The following is a 23329-nucleotide window of genomic DNA, read 5'->3' as shown; positions in this document are numbered from 1 at the left end:
CTTATTGTATTGATCAGTCAGAAAAATTAAGGGATAGGCTTTACAGACTAAGCAAGTGTAGGCAAATGTGATTGGGAGAAAATTATAGTAGTCTATGAGCCTTAATACTGTATGGCTTTGTCAGTTTTCATTATTGTGTAGTGGGTGGTGAAGCTGGTTTGATAGAAATCGAGGGAACTAGGTATTAGAGCCCACATCAATCAAACCCCTGAAGTCACCAGCTTATCTTCACTATTTACAAAAATAATTTCTTGCTGTGATTTTGCTTTTAGTCAATCACCCGTTTTGCTGGATTATCAATAATCTGTCCTCTCCTTCTGGAAAGGAGGCTTCAAGAGCAGGACATTACAGTATAGATGTCCGAGCTGTGCATATCCCAACGCACTTCCTGCTCAACTCAATATGCTGCTCTACCGATTACAAACTTTAAAGTCACCTGATACAAGTATGGCATCACTCTACTTTTAGTTTTCCTTTAAGGCCTCATGTTCCATCCTTTACTGCCTCACATAGTGGCTAAAAGCTCAATGTACTGCATTGCTCTTGAATGCAATGTATCGCACCTTGATCTACTCTTCAAGCTTCTCTAAATCACGCCTCATCTTCTCTTCTGTCACTGGGGAGGCAACCATATGAAAGTTATTTGAACCAACTCTTCAGAGATGTTACTTAAGATCATGACCATGTTTAAGATTACTCAGGAATCGTTTATAATTCTTGTGTTATATTTATTGTGCGTCCATGTAATATAGTAGAATTACCAGCACTCAGCGGCATTACACTCCCCAACTTACTCAAAGTTCGCACATTTGTTTACAAGCCTTCTGTTACTTTGTGTTAGAACAGAAAAGTTTCCTGCGTGGTGAAAAACATGCACCCATGCCCTGAGTGCTCCAGCTGAAGTGATATCTGGATCACTGGTGCAGATTTTTTTGTCATGGATGAACACGGATGCTGCATTTTAGGCCTGTATCACAGATTGCAGCCGTTAGACCGGGAGGGGTGCACAAATCATTACCCTGGTAATAGCAATGGGCTACTGCTCTGATTCTGAGTTAACTAGCATGAGCACACTACTGCAGGATATAATTTTGTTAACAGTTGGTAGGCCATTCTTACCTGTGTCCCTGGAGTGAACCCTACCTGCCGACTATGTAAAGTTCCACTGATGGGTGCCTAACTCACCCTTGGCCTACATCACGTCAGGATGTAGCGCATGTGCGTACTGTAATTGATGTGTGCCTGTGTTTATACAGTACAAGAGACACACACACACACATGGGTCGGCCGGATCTCTTGTGCACTTTAAAATGGTTCTTTGATCCTGGAAAGGACCATGGTCAGTGGGACAGATTTGTGCATTGCTTGCATTCACGAGAACTGGTTGGGACTCGGTCTCTCTCTCTCTCTCTCTGAAGGAAGGGACAGCCAAGCTCTCTTGTGCACTTTAAAAGTCTTCCTTGACCCTGCTGAGTGGGGCCTGTGCACATCTCAGGAAGGGGATGAGGCTGATAAGTGAATTATAAAGAATAATAGGGAGGGCGTCTGGGTAAACGTTTGATAGGCATATGTCAGTGAGACTGATATCCAGGTGTCATTCCCATGACCAGTGTGAGGGGCAATCAAGCTTGGGGTCGCTCCTACTGTGATAGACTGCTTCCTGTACAAAAGACAGGACAGAGGAGTAGACACTTCAAAGGGTGCATCCTTCAAATCATGAACTTCAAATACCTGAACACTAAACCAAAAAAGGAAGGGAATCTAGAGCCTCCGAAAATTGTAAATCCAAAGCTCATCATGACTTCTGTCTGTGGTGACCAGGACTGGGGACTAAGGTCTGCTAGTCTCCCTACTGGGTGAGGGGACAGCACCAAGGAGAATCAAGACCACTTACCTGAAGCACCAGCGTCTGCCTGCCGAGACTAATGGACTCTTGATAGGCCTGACAGCCTTAGGGTGGTCACCCCTAACTTTCTGCCTGCCTCCTTTCACTTTTTGGACACTGTTTTTGCTGGTTTTAGGACTCTGCGCACTTCACCACTGCTAACCAGTGCTAAAGTGCATATGCTCTCTCCCTTAAAACATGGTGACATTGGTTCGTACCCAATTGGCTTATTTAATCTACATGTAAAATCCCAATAAAGTGCACTACATGTGCCCAGGGCCTGTAGATTAAATGCTACTAGTGGGCTTGCAGCGCTGATTGTGCCACCCACATAAGTAGTCTCTTAACCATGCCATTGCAAGGCCGGAGGGGGTAGTTTCACTGCCACTTCTACTTGGCATTTAAAAGTACTTACCAAGCCTTAAACTTCCCTTTTTCTACTTATTAGTCACCCCTAAGGAAAGCCATAAGGGCAACCCATAGGGCAGGGTGCAATGTAGATACAAGGCAGGACATGTACCTGTGCAGTTTATATGTTCTGGTATTGTAAAACTCCTAAATTTGGTTTTACACTGCTGTGGGGCCTGCTCCTTTCATAGGCTAACATTAGGGCTACCCTCATATACTGTTTGAGTGGCAGATTCTGATCTGAAATGAGTAACAAAGTCATATTTAGTATTGCCAGAATGGGAATGCAAAATCCTGCTGACTGGTGAAGTTGGATTTAATATTACTATTTTAGAAATGCCACTTTTAGAAAGTGAGCATTTCTCTGCACTTAAATCTTTCTGTGCCTAACAATCCATGTCTGGCTAAGTTACTTGACAGCTCCCTTGTGCATTTCACTAAGACAACCCCAAAAACAAGATGCTCAGTCACACTTGCACACATCTGCATACTGAATAGGTCTTCCTGGGCTGGGAGGGTGGAGGGCCTGACACTTACATTTGAAAGGACAGTGGCTTGCCCTCACACAATGGACTGCCAAACCCTCTACTGAGACCCTGGCAGACAGGATGGAACTGAAAGGGGATCTGGGGCACTTCTAAGCCACTCTTTGAAGTCTCCCCCACTTCAAAGGCACATTTGAGTATTTAAACAGGGCCTCTGACCCCCACCAACTCAGACATTTCTGGACAAGATACCACTGGAGAAGAATCCCTGAACCAGAACCTGCAACCTGCCCAGAAGAACTTCCTGGCTACCCGAAGGACTCACCTGACTGCTTTTCTGCAAATGACTGCTGCCCTGCTGCCTTTCTGCCCTCTGGCTCTGCTGAGAAGTGCTCTCCAAGGGCTTGGATAGTGCTTGCCTCCTGTTCCTGGAAGTCACAGGACCAAAAAGACTTCATCCTGCAAAAGAACTCCTTGTGCGGCGAAAATGCGATGCAGAGCCTGCATTGCAGTGAGAAAATCACCAAACGCTGAACCGGAACAACACAGCCCGGCTCTCCCGAAGTGGAGATCGATGCAGCGCCAGCGTTGCGACCGGAACTTTGACGCACAGCTCACGGAATCGACGCAAAGCCGAGCTGGAACGTCGCAGCTCGACTTTCTAAGAGGAATCAACCCAATCGCCAGCCGTGCAGCAGAAATTTCCATGCATTGCCCACCCGACGCAGCTCCTGTGACTTCGTCCTGCACGCCCAGGATTTCAACGAATTGTCCCTGGGACGACCGAAAACCCCACAACCAGAAGAGGATCCAGGTCAGCGTGCTGGAATTAGACGCAAAGCCTTCCCTGCGAGAAAACTCAATGACGCATAGTCTGTGTGCGCCAGAAAAATTGACGCACAGCTCCCCGTTTTCCACACATCTCCTCCTCTGTGGCCCCTTGAGGAGAATTTGAACGCAAACCAGGTACTTTGTGCTTAAAAGAGATTAGTTGCTTTTTAAAGACTAAAGACTTATTTGATCATTTCCTACAGTGATAACTCAAAGTGTACTTATCAAATCCTAATCATTTTGACCTGCATTTACCAGATAAATATTATATATTTTTCGAAACACTGTGTGGTGTATTTTTGTGGTGCTATACTGTGTTATTGCAGGATTTATTGCACAAATACTTTACACATTGCCTTCTAAGTTAAGCCCGACTGCTAAATGCCAAGCTACCAGAGGGTGGGCACAGGATAATTTGGATTGTGTGTGACTTACCCTGACTAGAGTGAGGGTCCTTGCTTGGACAGGGGGTAACCTGACTGACAACCAAAAAACCCTTTTCTAACAACTCTGTAAGGAGAAGGAGGAGGAGAGTGCCTGGAGGGAGTGAGGCCCAATAGGGAGCCTGTTGAGTGGATCTCTTAAGTGGACTGTGAGATTCTGGTTCTGTGTTGAGGACCATTGCACTGATCAGGCCATCTGCCCAAGTGTTGTTTGCAATCCCTGTAAGCCAGGTTGGGGCCATGGGGTTTGAGGACTGTGGCACCAATTGGGCAATCAGCCAGAGTGTTGCTGTTGGTTGCATTCCCTGTAGGTCAAGTGGTGGTCATAAGAAAGATAAAGGCCATTGCTATAGTGCAGCGCTGTGACACGAGAAAGGGCAGTTGCCGTTATTGCAATGCTGTGATCCAAAAGAGGTAGCAACTCAAAGCACACTTTGTGACCCCCGTATGTCGGGAGGGGGCCATGGTGAAGATAAGGATTGTCACCCTGGAGCAGCATACAACAGAGCAGTTTAGCATGTTGTGACCAGTGGAAGAAGAGCATCGATTCAATCACCTGAAACCAGGAGCACTCAATACCGGCTGCCAAACTCGGGAACACTTACCACACAATGGAAGGAGCATTATGGTCACCTGCAGCATCCACACTTGTGCTCCCCAACAGGACACTTACACACTCCTAGGCCTGCCAAATCGCACCTCGAAGAGAGCGAGTAAAACTGGTTGCAAGGCCATTGAGCCTCTGGGGGAACATGCTCTGACTGCAAGCTCTATGGCACTGGAATGATTTGACTTTTAAGAAGCCATCCTGGCACTTGTAAGATTTGTACTTTCTTGCGGGGCCTAACCGTTACAATAACCTTATGTGAATTGAGAATAACCACTTTCCTTAGACAGTGAAGCAAGACTGAAAGACTTGCCCAAAGAACGCTAGAGTACCAGCCTTACAAAGATTCTGTATATTAATTGTGCCATATTTCACTTTGTGTTTGTGTATAAATACTTATTTTTCCATAAAAGCAAGTATCTGTCTGGACATTCATTTATTGAGATTGCTGAGCATGCTTTGAGTAATTTGTCTGTATAGCTTGCATCAACCTCCCCCAGAGAAGCCTTGGACTGCTCGACCTTCACTACCACTCACAGTCAACAGCTGAACGGGTAGTATTTGGGGCAGTTACTCAGGAACTATAGTAAGTCGTGCCCCAGGAGTAAAAGGCCTCAACTACCACAGCTAGGCCCAGTAGCTCCAGCCTGTCCCTTGGTCTCATGAAAGTGTTTCTGATCCTTGGTACTGGTCAACTGCCCTTGGACTAGTGTTGAGCTGCCACATCTCCCATAGATTAGTTATTTTACTGTGTACCAAAATAAGTACATTTTATTAGTTCCAGGTCGCCAATATCAATGCCTCACTACAGCCCATATTAAATAAAATGCATTTCACCTTAAATTATCCTGTCTGGAGTAGTGTTTTAAATATTTGTTTCCAGTACTGGTATTAGGCTAACATCTGCTGCAGGAAGGAAAGGGTTAACGCAAATGATAACAGAATGCAGTTTTATTTTAGACAGAGCATTTTGTTCCAGCAACCCAAAACACATCAGTTCATTAAAAAAAGTAAGAGATCCAATTCGGAGAAAGAAAACAGCAAACAGTACACACTGCTCTAAAGGTTTGCTTACAGGGTGAGTGCATGACATGGTTTCTGCCATGCATGTCATTATGTACGTTTTGGAAGACCGTCTGCCAAGGTCTGTTCTTCGGTCTAGGAACAGCGTGTACCAATCCATTATCTGAGTTGTAATGCGAGGGCTACCTGCTCGCTGCTTCTGTTCCAAAGGTTTCTGCAGAATCTACAAAACAAGACAGAGCTAAGCAAGGCCCTCTTTAAGGGGCCTTTTGTTACACTGCATTTCCATCAGTAGTCCTTGAGGGATGCGAGGGCCCTTGAAAACCTATTATAAGAATAATACTACTAATACTATACTTGCGACATAATAGTTCACGGTGATACTCTTTTTGGATGAAATATGTTCCAAGTTTATTTATTACACAGCTTGCGTTAGATCCAGGTGGCGTGAGAGAGATTATCGAACAGCTGACACCCATCATGATAAAGAGGCCGAGTTGCTTTATTTATTATAAATCTACTCATTCCCATGTATTTACAAGAGTCCAGATTTGCTCCTCTGTCCGCCACCGGCCAGCAGACGTAAGCAACATCGGTCATGAGTTTATACATGGGCAAGGGCGCAAGTATTTTTGTTGGTTCGGTTTGAATGGATTCTTGCTCAAAACACAATGTTTTATGTGTTACCTGGTCTTTTCCTTCATTAAGGCCAAAACATATAGGGCATCATTATGACCCTGGCAGTCTGAGACCCCCAAAGTTGCAGTGGAGGGCGGACCGCCGTTAATGTGGCCGTCCTGTAGCCACATTATGAACTTGGCGGCCGTGCCACTGTTGGACCGCCAGCACTGCCAGATCACGACTGTCAGTCTGGCAGTGCTGGTGGTCCTAATCCGCCAGAGCAGTACACCTTTGGGATTAAGGGTCCCTTCTCCGCCAGCGATTACATGGCGGTAGCCCTGACATGTAAAGGCTGGTGGAGACTGGGGGCAGGGTGCTCTGGGGGGGGGGGCCTTCACTGCCCATGCACTAGGCCTTCACCCTACGCACTACAGCATTGCTGCCGGCTCTATGATGAGCTGGCATCAATGTTGTAGGCCGTTTCCCGCTGGGCCAGTGGGCAGAAACTCCCCAGCGCGAAACTATCAATGGGGCCAGCGGTAACCTGACCGTGGGAGTTTGGCGGACGGCCTTTTCCGTCCACCAAACTCATAATCACCCCCATAGTGTGCTGTTTACTGGTGTACACATGACAGTTTGAACCATGTAGCTTATAGCCATACACCTGTCCACGCTGGTAACATTTTGACAATCGTCATCCATGACTACCTGTGTAGTACAGGGCAACTGTAGGACTTCAAATGTATTATTTGTCTTGTTCTCCCTACTGAAGCAAATTGTTGCAAATACATTTCCGTGGTGAGTTGAAATCTGGACTTCCCAAAGCAAATATGCACTCACTGGCAAGTAAAAAAGGCAGGTGTCATTTGGAATAAGAAGCAAAATATTTAAGAACAGAAATCTTAATACAATTTTGCAAAAGGTCGGAGAAGGACGGAGGGTGCAATTTGTACATTTCAAGAAAGCTCCACAATTGTGTAGCCAAGATGAGCGTCACACTCTCTGAAAGAGGGTTTGTTCTGCACACACAGGGCAGGATGACTTGACCGAACGTAGAATTGTCGTAAATTCAGTTAAGACGCTATTTAGTTACCAATTTAGTTACCAATTTAGAGACTTCTAATAGCTGTACAAAAGAAATTGAAGCCAGACAGCACTGAGCCTGCTCCTTGCTCATCGATGGAGCTGCCGGGGCCGAGGTATTGCTAGAACAAGAAAAAGCCACAAACGTAGTTTAGACCCGTTTTCGTTTTACTAAAAATGTTTGGCTCAATAATAGCAGGATAGCTTTTAAGCCTAGGAACTGCTAAGACAATGATGCCCCTTTCCTGATAGCTAGTAGGCTCAAGATTAGAAAAATTATAAAGAGACTGGAACCCTTAAAAATAGGGTTTCAATCACCAATTTACATCTTTGGAGAAAATCGGGAAGGTGCTAGTAAGTTAGGGTGTGAACGGTGATTGTGCGTATGTTGGTGTCCGCAGTAAACTAAATTTGCATTCTAAGCAAAGCACCACATACAGTACTTATGATGCATTACAGCATAGGGGTAAGGAAACAACAGGCGCACATAGCCTATAACAGTGTCAAGAGTTACTTCACATCCACTGTTAACACACTGTACACAACTGGAGACAATGCAAGTGTGTCGGAGCTCGGATCAGCAATGACCCCTTCATAGTACTTGGTTAGCCCTTGCACTACTGTGGAACAACTTAGTTTGGGGATCTGGTGCCCATACAGGTGCCAGTCATCACACAATGGAAGGTAAGTAGGGATAGAAGTGTAAATGGGGGAATATTGAAACACCTAGCCGTGCTCAATGCACCTGGCCTTAGTCCAAGTAGAAGGTGAGCTTTCAAGATGTCTGGAAATTCCTCGAGTTTTGTAATCTTCCACCAACTCCAGTCTGTGCAAGCCTAAAACTAGATGGTTGATGGTCGGAGAGCTTAAACGCCTGGAAGGCTTAATAGAGGTGGGGTTGAATACTTTAGCAAGATAGCCCTGATTAAAGCAATTGTGTGATTGTAAATTATGTAAATTGCCTAGAGTTGTGTTCTGTCCATCATTGGAAAACAATGGAGTGATGTCAATGAAGGCTCAAACGGATTAGGTTGTCTTATGCCTAAAATAAGCGCGATTGTTCACGACCCTGTGTAATTTGCCAAGTGACTTCTTTGAGAGGCTCATGTTCAGACTATTATAGTAATCAAAGTAAGAGGACACTTCAAAGCGTTTAGGAGCAATTTGTTGGGGGAGGAGAAAGAACAGGGCACAAGGCACAGAATGCATTTCTAGTGTAGGCATTCACTTGATGAAGAACAAATCCTTTCCAAGCAAGACACCACAATACTGTACGTTTTTAACTGGCACATGAGCGCTATGATAAGAAAAGCCTATAGGAAAATTAGGCAGTGCCTGAAGGGCTGATCTGACCGGTATGTGTGTGGGCAGTTTTTTCGCTGTTTGTAGGTCTGTTTTATGGTCTGCTGGACCTGGTATTTACTGTTGATTTGTCCGGTACTGAAAAAAACATTGTCTGAATCAAGTTCAAATCCATGCAGTCTTCTATATCTGGAAACACACATGTATTGTGTGCCTTCATAAGTTAAAAATTGCATCAATCTGCAAACATGAGCCAAAATTTAACCTATCCAATTTTCTAATGGGGGCCCTTTTATTTTGGTACCCAGGCCTATATTCTGTCCAAGTTCGACCCTGAAGAGCAGCTATTTCCTTCACCTACCACAGGAACAAGTACAGTAATGGCAATCTCTCTTGTTGTGGAGGTGTATTTATAGCTGAAATTACAACTCAAAAACAGAGCACAAGTGCATTTCGAACTTAAAAGAGACGTATTCTGCAGGTGCAGTTAAAGAAAATCTAAGGGTGGGTAAGAGGGTAGTTATTTCAGAAAATATTTTTAAGCATAAACAGATATTTTAACAACACACAGCCCAACTGTGACAATACAGCAACCAGTCATTTCTGAGGCTTCATATAAACCTCACCCATTTATGTCCAAAAGCTAAATACTGAAGCATTTCAACACTTTACCTCTGGCAGGAGAATGAAGCTACCAAGAAGGCAGAGAGAGGAGAAAGCTATCCTGTCCCATTTCCTGGTTCTGGACTTGAGAAACAGCCCTAGAAGGAAGGTCCGTTTGCACGAACTTTGCATGCCCACACCATTCTTAAAAACCTCTGTTAAGCCCAACACAACTACATAGCAATCTCCTTTCCATCCAACTAAACAAATACGCCTCTAAAAACTCCTCCTGCTCTTCAAACGTGTCTTGATCTCAAACACCAAACTGTGCATATGTTCCTGTTGGTGCTCCGCAGCGCACTGTCAACTATATGTTCCTTCTCATCCTCCAACACCCAAGTCACTCCCTAACCCTTGCTACTATTTCATACATTTAGCCCTAAATCTGACCCACACCGTGCATCCTGAGCTACCATCAACAGGTTAGTTGCTTTTCTTTCCTTGGATACTGTCCCAGTTGGGTTCCTGCGTGCTCCTTACACCTGCCCCGGGACCAAGTGTGTAGTGTTCCTATCCACTGGCACTCACCTAATGCACACATCCAATACCTGCAGCCCCCCTCTTTGATCTCTACCACATACAAGAGACAATATGTCCATCATCAACGATCTCCTCTACCAACTAATCTATGCACTGAATCAGTGTTGGGATCATTTGCACTCGCGAACTCACATCCTTTTTCCGATTAGCAAATGTTCCACACATCCTACTTGGTCAACTGGTACATAGGTCCTACGCATGCCTGACCCAAGTTATTGATTACAGCGGCCACTCACTTAATTCCACTTCATATTACAAAAAACATGTTCCTTGCACTGGGTTATTAGGAAATCTGTCCTTCCCACCATTTCCTAAGGCCACACTCTTTCTCCTCAGTTCAACATCCAGAACTGTGCATTCTCAGATGCAACAGGAAGATGTTATATGTATTTGTTAAAGCATATTATCACACACAAGGGTATCCTGGCGCTGAATGCAACCTTTCTATTTAGAACATTTTAAAGCCTCTTCTCCTCACTCCACAGCCACACCTTTCACTCGTTCTCATGTTCCTTCCTTATCTCCGGCTCCTAGTCAATGCACACTAACCTCTGTCACCCACATGCATGCCACACCTCCTCCACTAAAATCTATTAAGTTGCTTGCTGAAGATTTCTAAAACAGGAACACTTGTTTTTATCCACAGGTTACGCAATATTACTAGTACATCAAGAACAACCCTGGTCAATTATTCAACATTTGCTGGCGAGCAAGAGCTCTTGTGGTTTTCATCTCTGCTGCTTTCCAAAACTCAATACAGATAAGCCTATCTGATTGTTACACTTCATGCAAAATACAACGGCACCTGATTATTTCATCAAAAACAGAGCATGGTCTGATGACCAGGCACTGCTAGGATTCTAGGCTTATGAGAGTCCTGTGCAGTCAGCAGAGTATAATAACTCTCCTTACACAATTGCATATTCAGTGATAGGGGGAACCGGTATCATTAACAAATGTGTCTATCTTTAAAAAAAAAAAAAGCTGTTTTCTCCATCCCATACTTTTTTGAATCACCTCCTAAAACATGCAAAAAAAAGCAAGGCTCTACTTCTATATTTCTTTAGAGCTGGATTTATCCTGGGCACCCTATTTAGGTCGCAGCCTATTAGACAGCAAAGCTGTCCGGTCTGCTAACGAAATCTTGGAGACAATTCAGAAAGCTGAGCTAGGAATGCATTCCGCCCATTGCTTACCATTGGCTTTCTGGTTTGTAACTCATGTGTTCTTGCTTTCCATTTGCTGGCTTTATTTGTTTTAGACTGTCCAGCCTGAGTTTGCACCTTCACTTGCCCAAAACTTATTTAAAGTATATTTTCGAGTTTGCTCCCTTTCTGTACACAGGCCAGTAAATCTTGTTCTTATCTGGTCACATTTGCTGTGCATTAAAAGACAGAGGTCAAATGTCAGGTGCTGCCTTCGAGGGCTCTTGTTTAATATTTACGTGAAATGCAAGTTCTTGTTAAAGTAGACCTTTTCTGAGCCTCCAACCTGCCTACTTTGCCTTCACTCATACCTATTATGTTCCCTTTTTAGAGCGCAGCCTATCAGACAACGCAGCTGTGTGGTTTCCTTCAGACGTCTTAAGGACTTTCAGAAAGTTGACCTATTAATGCATTTCACTTGTTGATTACCATTGGATTTGTGGGTTGTAACCCACACTTTTTGGCTTTCCATTTGATTGAACATGGAGAGCCTAAAGCAAACAAAGCAGTTTATCCCTCCCGTTGACCAAACCGTGTTTTCTGTATTCTTCTGTGAAATTGATTTCTGTTAATAGGCTTTTAAATCTTGTTCTCATCATGTCACATTTGCTGCGCATTCAAAGACAGAGGTCAAATGTTAGGTGCTGTCTTCCAAGGGTAATTGTTTACTTTTTTTTTTTTTTTTTTTTTACTCAGACTTCAAAGTGAAAGTATTTATGTGACAATTTTGTGGGATACCTGGGGTAGGAAAGAGTTTTCTTCTAGCACACAACATTTAAATGAACAGTGTAAGTATTTCAGAATACATGAGAACTAGGAACACACAAATGAAGTACTTTTTTATTTCTGAAATGTGTTGGAAACAAATATCTTAATATGATCAAAACAAATCATTACACTAAGTGATGCAATTTCCACACATGTTTATCTGTGCACTGTACAGTTTTATTAGTAAAACTGTGTCTGTGCAAATGTAACGGTCATTACAATTGAAAATGTGTCGCCTATAATGGCAGTGTGCTACCACACGATTACTCTACTTTACACCACTCCTCTCTATGCTGCACCACTCCACCATACACCACTGTACTCCACTCTGCATCACTCCACGCTACGCCTCTCTACTCTGTGCAAGTCTACGCTATGCCAGGGCACTCTTCGACACTCTACCCTACACCACTGCACTCTATGACAATACATTGTACACCAATGCACTTTGCTCTGTGATACTCAACTCTATGCCCCTGCACTCTTTGCCAATCTACTGTGTCACTCTAATCAACTCTGCACCACTGCACTCCATGCCACTGCAGTCTACGTCATTGCACTCTATGCCACTCTAGGCAACTGTATTCTAGCATGCAGCACTCAACTATATGCAACTTCACTCTACTCTGAAACAAACTACTTTACTCCACTGCACTCTACACCTATGCACTCTACACAACAATACTATGCTAATGAACTCTACACAACAGCACTGTCGCTGCATTCTACGCCAATGCACTTCTCATGACTAGTGTAATGTAAGATCTCTTGTTTTATAACAATTTCACTAGCATGGCAGAAAAAATTATTACTATTGACCTAAAAAAGACTGGTAGTCACTAATAATGGATCTGATATCTGATTGGTACAGCACCAACTGTTCCTTTAATTTAAATGCTGGATTGTGGATCTTTGAAAAACTATTTAGTAAAAATTATTTAGGTTAAAAAAAAGGATACAACCTCTTACAGATACTAGGGGCATGCTTCATTGTAATGCTCTTTCGCCAGCTCCGAATGGTGCTAGGCTGGCTCATCCTATGATTTTATATGATTTTTTTCTTGGCTGGGGAAGTTATGGGGGAATAAAACTGAGACAAAAACACTATTAGGATTCCTTGCTCAACCAAAGTCAAAAGCGTGGTAGGTCTGAGGAGTATTGTATTTATTACGATACCTCCCCACTGTCTATGATAGGTCGACGTGTTTCAGCTATCCTATAGTGTTTATCTACATCTGCACTATTCCAAATTCCCCCCCAAAATATTTTTTTCTAAGTGGTACAGCAACCTATGGCTCAATGTCATATCGGCCATCCATTACCATGGTCTAGATAGAACAATATCTAGTAAAAACAAGAGACAGGAACAGGAAGCATTTGTACCATGACAACAACCTTCGTTGGTCTTTGGGCAAGCTACACCACCACTGATTTATCAAACTTATTGAAACCAAATTTGAGGGGCGCCTATCCTTCAGTAGAACAAACAAACATTTGGTATTATATTAATCTACACCAAGATCTCAGACCCCCCGCCCCACCCCCATTATTATATACTACCAGTCTTCTTCAGGTTTGACGGTATACTAAGGAGGTGGTGGTGGTATAGTGGCAATATACACGCCCCAGCCTAGTAGAGTACTCTCCCTGCTCTGCCCACCCAGCCTTAAAGGCACAACGCCTGCCAGAGCTGGGAAGCTCGCTGTTCCGGGCAGCGCGCCCTGCTTCGCGTTTGGCCAAGCCCCTGCAGGCATGGACCCGGTGACCTGCGCATGGGAGCTCTTAGTTACCCCCCACCTTCCTATGAACGACTGGTTTTCTGCTCCAGAAACAGAAGAAGCGGATCTGCTCAGAGCGTGTGTATGGCAATGCTCCAGTCAGCCCTCTCCCCTCTGCCCTCTCCTCCCCTCCTCTCCCGCCCCATGCCAGCTGCTGGATAACAGCTAAGTGAGTCCACTGCCAAATAGGATTTCAGGGACTTAATCGCGCATGTGCTCCACCAAAAATACATTTCAGAAACATCCATGTGCTTGTTATCGGAGAGGGTGAAACGCATCCGTAATTAAGGAGTGCTTGCTGATCTATTTACACCAGAAATCCAGAAACACACAATGCTGACCAATCCAACTGTCTGTTTATTCTCCCGCCGCAATGTTTGGATGTGTTCGGGGAACCCTGCAAGTGGGACGTCACAAAGCAGGGGCAACTTTTCCACTGCACAGGCATAAAACGGCTTGGAGTCACCACTGCGAAACACGACCTCACCATGCGGTGTGTTTCCATCGCCGACCACACTCTTTTGTTGTGGATGAAGTATTTGGCGGAAGGAGTGCTAGCATTCAAGAGTGCCCGTTGCAGCGAAATTCAAGTTGCTTTGAACCCCTACATGTCAAAAACGTACACTACGCTTTCCAGTAAAATATGCGGCTGTGCAGTGGGTGGTCGTTTCTTATCAGAACAGTAACCCCAATGCTGAAGTCCAGCTTCAAGCACAAACTAGGCCAGGGAAGACTGGTGAGCTCCACACACTCGGACCTGTGGCTGTGTCTGGTGACATCCAACCGCGTTCACCTTTCCTCCGAATACAAGCAAAATACTGACACATAGCTCGGCAGTTACACAGAAGCATTTGTGACTCAGGCCGCGTCACGTCTGCTTTCGGTGTGGGGAGGGACTCAGAGGTCACGTACTCCGGCAGTAGCTGAGGCAGTCCTCTGAAAGGGGACCGGGGCTCGGAGGGTTTACCTTCACATCACACCAACGCATTTTTAACAGCACCACTCAAATGGTATATTATTTGTAGGCCCCAGTAAAATTTACATCAAGAGGCACAGTGAGTGTAATTTTAGAAATTGCGTGTTATGTTTGTGCAAAATTCGCAAAAACATCCTGACACCCCCCCGTAGCAGGAGTGCGGGAATAATGAGAACAACCAGACAGGGGGTGGCTGTTCTTCATAACAAATATGTTTCTGCACACTATTTTTTAGAACGAAGTGCGTCTTTGTATTGAACACTGCAGCAAGGACACATTCCGAGGTAACATGTAGTGCTAAATGATGGATTTGCTTTTCACGCAGTTTCATGCGATTTTCACAAAAGTTCACATAATTCTCTATGCACACTTCGCACACTGTTAAGTAGATAGGTTTTCGCAGTAGTTTGCATTGTAAGTGAAAGTCTTTGCAGAACACTGATGAATGATTCGTAGGCACGTAACACAGTGTTAAACTTTATAGCATTTAAAGGCTACTTTATATATTGCCATACAATAGTATATAAAGAAAATACGTGCAACACAGCAAACATTGAAGCTCAATAGCACAGTGACAATGCAATCAAAACTTATTAGTATATAAAGGTACCTTTCCAAGGGAATCTCACCCCAAGAAATGTCTGAAAGAATAAATATCCAAGGGGCAAGAAGTGCAAGATGGTCATCAAACATGGTACAGATCGCGTGCCAAACCGAAGGCAGCATTCACTGCTCCAGCACATGGCTGCTGGTGGACAAAGGAGGATGCGGGGAGGCATGTAGAGAGGTGGGAAACCTCGAAGATGAGAGAGTAACCTGGCTACAAAGGGAGAGGCGGATACATACTGGTGGTGAGAGTAATGTGGTCGGAAAGAGGAGGGTTTGAGAACAGAGAAATGGGCAAGACCATAAGGATGAGATAGACAGGGGTGAGAGTACTTAGGGTCGTTCCCAGAATGTGCTGCTGTGGTCCACAATGAGAGATCAGATGTGGGTGGAGCAGAATAGAGGAAGGCAGCCTCTCCAGCACAGTACTAAAAGAGCTACTTTATATCATGGTGCCTGAACATCAGGCTTGTTGGTTTTAGAAAGGGACACCTCAGCATGGAAGGTTAGACTATAGGAGAAGAAACAGTGGAAGTCTGCTCCTTGGAGACAGACAAGAGCGGCATAAAAACAAACCTGACAAACGGGCGGTATAATACTGTACTGGAATTATAATACAGGCACAGAGTTTTCTGAGAGTTGGCGAGGAAGGACATTTGAAGAGGGGAGCTGTTGTAGTTTCAATCCAGCATGAAAGGAACATCTGAAGATTATTCCAACACAGAGCAAAACAATACAACTTCGTAATCCCCTTCAGTTTCAATTCAAAGGTCGAGTTTACTGGGCAGTGCAATCTGTCTGACACAAAAGACCCATTGTCAGTTTATCGCAATCTTAGAGTGGGCTTAAAGCTTGCCCGTTAGTTATCACTGATGGGCCTTAGTGCTACACTCATTGTCTTGCTTCTTATTTGATAGCTTGCCTTGCTGGTCTTGTAATTGTATCTCTTTTGGAACATAGCCTCTTCACTTGTGTCCTGTATCCTTCCGCTACATTTTTCTTTTTGTTTAAATACTCCATGAGAGTGCATGTGTTTTTCAGCTGTCTTCCTCATGTTTCTATCGACCCCGCACTTAGCTCTCTCATCCATGTGCTTCCTTGAGCCCCATGTTGCTGTCTCCCTTAAAAGCTCTCTGCTCCATCCCTGTGCTGCTCTCTCCCTTGTGCCCCCACCCACACTTGCTTTCCCCCAACCTGCTCCAATCACCCACTCCTCCGCTGCCCGCCCCCCATGTATGTTTAAAAAAAAAAAAACATATATATATATATACACACACACACACACATATATTTTGAGGGGGGAGTAGGCAGCAAATTGCAGATGCTCCACTAAAAAACATTTTAGCACACTTACAATTTCTTATTTTTATTAACTGATCCACGTGGTGCCCGTCCTCTTTGATCAGTCAATAAAAAATAAAAAGACGTGTACGCCTACAGAATGGCACGACTGACAAGAGCTACTGCGTCTGCCATATTTGTTTTGCTGACCCTAAAGAAAACCGCACAAAAACTGCTTTTTTACCAATACTGTTCAGCATCACTAAAAAGCACTGGCAAAGCCGGAAGATCCGAAAGGCGAGACCTAATGGCTTTGGCAATGCTGGTTAAACTTCTACTTCACATCTGTTCTCTTGCGCTACACTCACCGGTCGGGATTTCCCATCACCCTGCTTTCTCGCGGCTTCCAGGGAAGACAGGTTGATGGCATACAATTAGAAAAGTAACACTCGTCATATTAGGACTGCACATGCTCGCCTTTACGGCAGTGGCCATTGAATCTCCTGTCACCCACACCGCACAATAGACTGAATGAAGGGATTATGCCGGATGGCATACTTGGAGTCGATATGCATTGAACTAATCAAACGAAATTGATGGCACAAATCACAGATTTAATGCTGGAAGTGCAGTTTCAGATCGGATCGAAGTCATGTAGGCTGCATCATAAAAATCAAGCTCCTGCAGCTGGACTGTGCCATATCCAGAAAACATTCACGCCCAAACCATTAAACTGATACATGTCCTGGGCTCCGCCGCTTAAAAGAACCCGACTTACTTGATGGAGTTCCTGAAGTGGTCTTCCGCCGGGCTCTTCACAGTGCAGCTGTTCAGCAGCCACAAGTCCGCCAGCGCAGGGTTCTCTGAAAAGAGGAAACGAGAATGTAGGTATTAATGAAAAAGGTACCGGCTAGGCCGTATTTTAACACCCTAAGCAAACTGGGTTTTCTGATCTGTTTCTAGGATTGAACGCTCTGAATTAAACTCCGTAGCCAAGTCGATAGTTGTTCCTATTTTTCGGTTAAAAATGTGAGATGCCAAATTTCCTCATCAATCTAAAAGGGGCAGGACCGCAAAAGGCACCTGTTAGAAAATATTTTAATCTGTTTTAACAGCATACACATTTATCTGCAAAAGAAATTAATGTTTTAGGTCGGCATTATGAGTGACCTGAACAGAACCGATAATTCCGCACTCATTATTACCAACATTACAAGGGGCCCCAATAACTCACGGGGTGCAGAGATAGATAGCGAGCAGTCTGATGAAACACTGAGGTTCCACAGAGAAATGGAGAAGTACAGGGTGAATCGGATACTTCGGGCCCAATTTACCGAGAAACTCCTGGTTATTCCCCTCAGTTCTTTGCTGTTTTGAATAGCTTAAAGTTCAAAGGGGGGGAGGCGGGGGGGAAGAGTTCCCACGGTATTTCGGCGGACCTCATAATTCCGTTGAGCCCAGTAACTCTTGTTATTAGGCTCCTCCAATCAAAGGGTTGCTTCTAATTGGGCACACAGTCAAAGAGTGCGGCGGAGTCATTTTATATATCACTCTTTTTTACTTCTCTGTTTTGTGTGGTACAGAGCGCATCTGAATGCATCTTAAGTGTAAGACGATCTTCTGGGTACTTTGTGTATACAAACATCTAACAATGCATTCTCGGTATATGGAGTCCTGAAAAAAAAGACTTCTTTTGAATCTCTATTGTTATATTAAGGGAGGTTTTCACAGAGTATAATGGCACCTCCTGCCCTTGATTCACTAGTTCATTAGCCTAAAAGGTGGACTGAACAGGCTGAAATACCCCCAAAAAGATCCTGTATACCAGCAACCAAAATCACTGGTAAATATATTAGGTTAATGTCAGGCACTCATCTAGCTATTGATTCATCTTAGTACAATTCGCAGTACACAGTCAGTATATATTAATGACAATCATTCTTCAATCCTCTTGATCGAGTTCGCTTTAATGTTCATTTATCCTTATATTATCATCAATACTTCTAAATTGTTTCAAATGGTTCTTTTATTTGTTATTCCTTTTATTTCCTCATTGTTAAATTTTCACATGATATGACCCTTGAGTCTGTCAAACCAGCCAACACGTGTTTCGTCTGGGAAATCACCCATTAGACTTCATCAGGGCTCTGATGATATATAACATAAAACATAATGAAACAACTTTTCAATGTTACCAATATATTCTCCCATACGGTGCTCAGTGAATATCACTCAAATGATATCAATATTATTGTCGATTTTTTGTGATAATTAATTGTGTTCTATTCCCTCCAGTGAATTCTATAATAAATTATAAATAATTGGTGCTATCAAGTGGTTGTTTTGTTAATCATTTCAATATGTAGAAATTATAATGGGTGATATAATGTGAAGATTTAATGAAAAATACACATGTTGGAATTTAACACGAATATCTAAAGAATTTTGATGAACTTTTCACAATTAGAAGGATGACTGTGGAGGCCATGTGGGCCTATATATGGACAATGAGGAAATACAAAGAATAACAGATAAAAGTACCATTTGAATCAATTTAGAAGTACTGATGATATTATAAGGATAAATGATCATTAAAGCAAACTCTATCAAGAGCATTGAAGAATGATAAATTGTCAATAATATATACTGACTGTATACTGTGATTTGTACTAAGATGAATCAATATCTAGATGAGTGTCTGACTAACTTATTCTATTGAATCTCATCGAAGGCTAGCATGGTTGAGCAACACGACAAAATGCAGAGATCAACAAAAACCAGAAGGTCACAGGGTTCAGGGTGACAGATGACTCAAGGTCGTAGGGATTATGGGAATGCTATTCTAACTAGTCGAAATGCATGTCCTCGCTTTCTATCATGGCGATGAGGCAACAGGCATGGTAAGCTGGCGCCAAAAGTCACCTGTGCTTGGGCGTTAGGTCTCTTGATCTCTACATGTAGTACAGCATCGTTCATCACTCTATTCGACCTTAAATTCTAGAGTAAGCCAACATTATTACCCTGCACTGCAATTACAACTGCCCGGGTGTGGTCAACAAATAATTGGAATCCACTCCAGTGGAAGAACAGGACAGACAGATCGGAGTAAAACTGGTTGCATGGTACATTTTACAAAGCTTGATATCCCATCACGAGGGCTACTTTTTAGATGCACTTTTAAACTCAGATCACCAGAGACGACTTACGTTAGAGTAAGCAGCAAGGCACGAAACAAAGTGGCAGCATCTAAACACTTCACTACCTTTCCTAAATCTATGTAAGAGCAAAGATGAGGATACTATTGCATGGTAAACTCAAAAGGAAAGCCTGGAATGAAAATCAATAGTGAAGTGAGTCCAATCGCCCTAGAGCAATAGTAAGTTAACTGTCAAGCCAAACACCAACTCTAAATACATTTCCAGAACATAAAAATAAGCCAATTTGTTAATAAATGGCTTTAAAGATGTGACACCATGGCACAGATACGCTCTAAAAGTTAATTCGACCTCAGAGAACATTAGTAATAAATACTAAACTACGTAACCAACTCTCAAATACAAATGGAATTTCCACCAAGGTATCTGGCAAGCTGAAAAATGGTACTAAGGACACCTGCTTAACGTGAAGCAATTCTGCAAAGGGAGAGCGGAGTCTCAACTGGGAATGACTTTCTTAATCTGCATCTACATCTACATCTAGGAGCCCTAAAAGCAACATAGAGGAGTCCTAAAAGCAACGTATCCATAAAAAATAAAAGAATGGCCCCAGTACTACAAGAGACCTGGAAAGGAATTGTAGACGTTCGCTGGAAACCAAAGGCTGCCCCAGAGAATGAAGTGCCCCTACACACCCCACCACCTTTCCATATAGTGTTCTGGTCACGCACACTGTGTTGTATGTTAAAGGCTGTCTACACACACTAGGTGCAGAGAATAGATTGTCATGATCCAGATCACAAAACAGCATCGAAATATCTGTGCAAGAACTTGGGTTAACATGCGTTTAGATATCCAACACTGCAGTACTTGGCAGTCCGTGCCAAAGAAGTTAAGATCACCTTATTTGAGACTTAATGCTTAGTGAGACCTCTTCACTCATAACGAGTAGTAGGCCCACCAGGGATACCGAACCTTAAATCCCTTGAAGGGGGTGTAGTGAGACCTAGGTCCCCCAGGGTGCCAAGCCCTAGGGTCCTCCATGGTACAGAGCCCTATGTCCCCCACTCCCACCATACTGAGCCTTAGGTCTACCATGGTATCGATCCCTACGTTCTCTGGGGGTAGAGTAGTAGGTCCGCCAGGGGGTACTGAGCCCTAGGTGCCCTGAGTGAACTGAACATTAGGGTACAGAACTTTAGGTCCCTCAGGGGAAGCTAGTCAGTGCCCTGGTGGTACTGAATAGTGGGTCCCCTGGGGAAGCGGTCCCTAGGTCCCCCAGGGGTAGAGTAGTAATCTCCCAAAGATACCGAGCACTGGGGACCCCCCCCCCCCCCCCTCCCCAAAGGTATCGAACTGTGGGTCGCAAAAAGGGTACTGCATTGGGTGTCCCCCAGGGGCACCGAACCTTAGGTCATCAGAGATACAGAGTAGAGGGTCCCCAGGGTACAGAACCTTAAGTCCCATAGGGTACTGAGTAGTGGATCCTGTAAACTGAACCCTAGGTCCCTCAGGATACAGATTAATTAGTCCCCTAGGGGTACCAAACCTTAGGTCCCCCAGATATACCAAACATTGGGTCCCCAGTGATATCAAGCAGTGGGTCCCTCAGGGATACCAAGCAGTGGGTCCCCGAGAATACCTAACCTTAGGTTCTGCCGGGGTACTGAATCTTACATGCCCAAAGGGTAATGAGCCCAATGTTCCCTGGGGTACAGAGTAGTAGATCTCCCCAAGGATACCCACACCCAAGGTGCATCAGGAGTAGCAAACATTACGTCCCCAGTGGTTTCAAGCGTTAGGCGCATAGGGTGTAACAAGCCTGGGGTCCCACAGAGGTACTGGGACCTAGACCCCTAGGGAGAACAGAGTAGTAGGTCCTCCAGGAATACCAAACCTTATGGCCCTGAGGGTACTGATTAGAGGTCCCTCAGAGGTGTCAAACCATAGGTTCCATGGGGGAATGGAGTAGAGGGTCCCCCCAGAGTACTGATCCCTAGGCTTCCCAGGGGAAGAGAGAAGTGGGTACCCAGCACTAGATGCCGTGGGGGTAGTAAACCTTAGGTCCTCTGGGGGTACCAAGCAGTAAGACCCCAGGGATATCTAGACCAAGGTCCCCCAGGGGTACTAAGCCCCATGTCCCCGGGGGTACTGAGCAATGGGACCACTGAGAGGAGATACCAATGTCACCCGGGTGTACCAATCCCAAGGTCACCCAGTCTGCAAAGCCTAGGGTCCCCCAGGTGTTCTGAGCTGTAGGTACCCCAGGTGCAGTGACCCCTAAGTCCACAGCCTTAGGTCCTAAAAGGGTACAATGTGATGAGTGATGAAGGCTATGGCCAAGAGCTACGAGGAGATTGGTGGTGTTAGGATTCTGTCTGGAGTTTAGTCTCATGTGATATGGTGTCCAGTAGCAGCTTGATAGGTGATTGGTAACGTGCACTGGTAGGTTTGGTATAGTATGGGGTTGTGAGGTGTGGTGTTCAGTCATTCCGAGTCATGTGGTGGTGACTGGCGTGATAGGTTTGGAAGCTTGTGTTAGTAGCAAAGCTTTTTACAGCGTACGTAAATACTATTAATCTATGTGGACAACTATGACAAGGCCAAAGATATGGTGTTTGTGCTCTGTACTGTAGCGATGTAGATTGAATTGAGTTGCAAGGATGGCATTTTAAGGTTCGGCATGGTGCTTGTGATCATGCACGTGTGTGGCAATGTCAACTGTATCTGATATGCTGTTACATGTTTGAACAATATTGCACTCAGTGTTTAGTGTTGTGCTATATGTATATACTTGTTTGGTGTGATCTGATGTATTGTTGCCAGTGTGGTGTGGTGTGATGTGGTTTAGCCCAGTGTTCTCTTTGGGCAAGAGAAACCTATTCAATTCAGTACAAAAGGAATGGGCGGAGACCTCTTCTAACCACAAAGAACACGTCAGGAAAGGAGAAAGGAAAAATGATGTGCAGGCTAGTACGTTTAAGATGGATCAATCCATTTTGACAACCATCTCAAGCACAGGACCTATATGGACCCCACTATTCACCAATCCATCTGGGAACCACAGATCACATACACACAGGCATATATTCAATGTGCCGTCCCAGAAATGATCTAGGCAAGGTAGACTGGCCTTTACTGGGGAGCACCGTTACCCAGACTCCCCACAGGGTACAGGTTAAAAGTCCTGAGCCCCTGAACTGTCATCATAAAGTTACCACTGCTAGTCACATAATTTCTTGAGATGAGTGGTCACCAACTGTGCTCATTCAAATATCAGGCACCCTGTGGTTGACTTCGTGGTATTAGATCACAGCTCTCATGATGACAAAACCTGGTGCACCTCAAATTGTGCTCCCTTGATTGTTGAGTTCACTGGAGGAAAGCTCAGTGTAATCCAGAAAATGGTCACAGGGCAGAATGTCAAAACCTTGCAAAGCCATGAAGGAGACTTTCATCTCAACACCATCCTATTGCAAGGTTTGGTACTAATGGAGAGCTCTCGCAAGTATTAAAAATTAGAAAGCGTAATTACACTGCGCCACACATTCCTCCCAGAATTTCTCAATCCATATATAGACCGATTTGTGGAAAAGTGCAGATGCAATGACGATTTAGGTAGGCATATGGCTAAAATAGAAGAATGTGTGAATATTCTGCGGCAGAAGG

General features: G+C 44.2%; 1 protein-coding gene across 1 annotated transcript in view; it reads right to left on the bottom strand.

Moving 5' to 3' along the window:
- Positions 1 to 23329, bottom strand: part of CDKAL1 (CDK5 regulatory subunit associated protein 1 like 1) — a 1931537-nt gene that overhangs the window by 1568134 nt on the left and 340074 nt on the right. Inside the window, exon 4 of the mRNA XM_069218767.1 lies at positions 17284 to 17368. Within this exon, the coding sequence (XP_069074868.1) occupies positions 17284 to 17368 (85 nt within the window). The remainder of the gene's footprint in view (positions 1 to 17283; positions 17369 to 23329) is intronic.

Source organism: Pleurodeles waltl, chromosome 2_1, assembly GCF_031143425.1.
Source record: "Pleurodeles waltl isolate 20211129_DDA chromosome 2_1, aPleWal1.hap1.20221129, whole genome shotgun sequence".
Classification (NCBI taxonomy): Eukaryota; Metazoa; Chordata; class Amphibia; order Caudata; family Salamandridae; genus Pleurodeles; species Pleurodeles waltl.
Note: the sequence above shows the minus strand (reverse complement) of the source record. Positions and strands in the feature narration are given on the sequence as shown.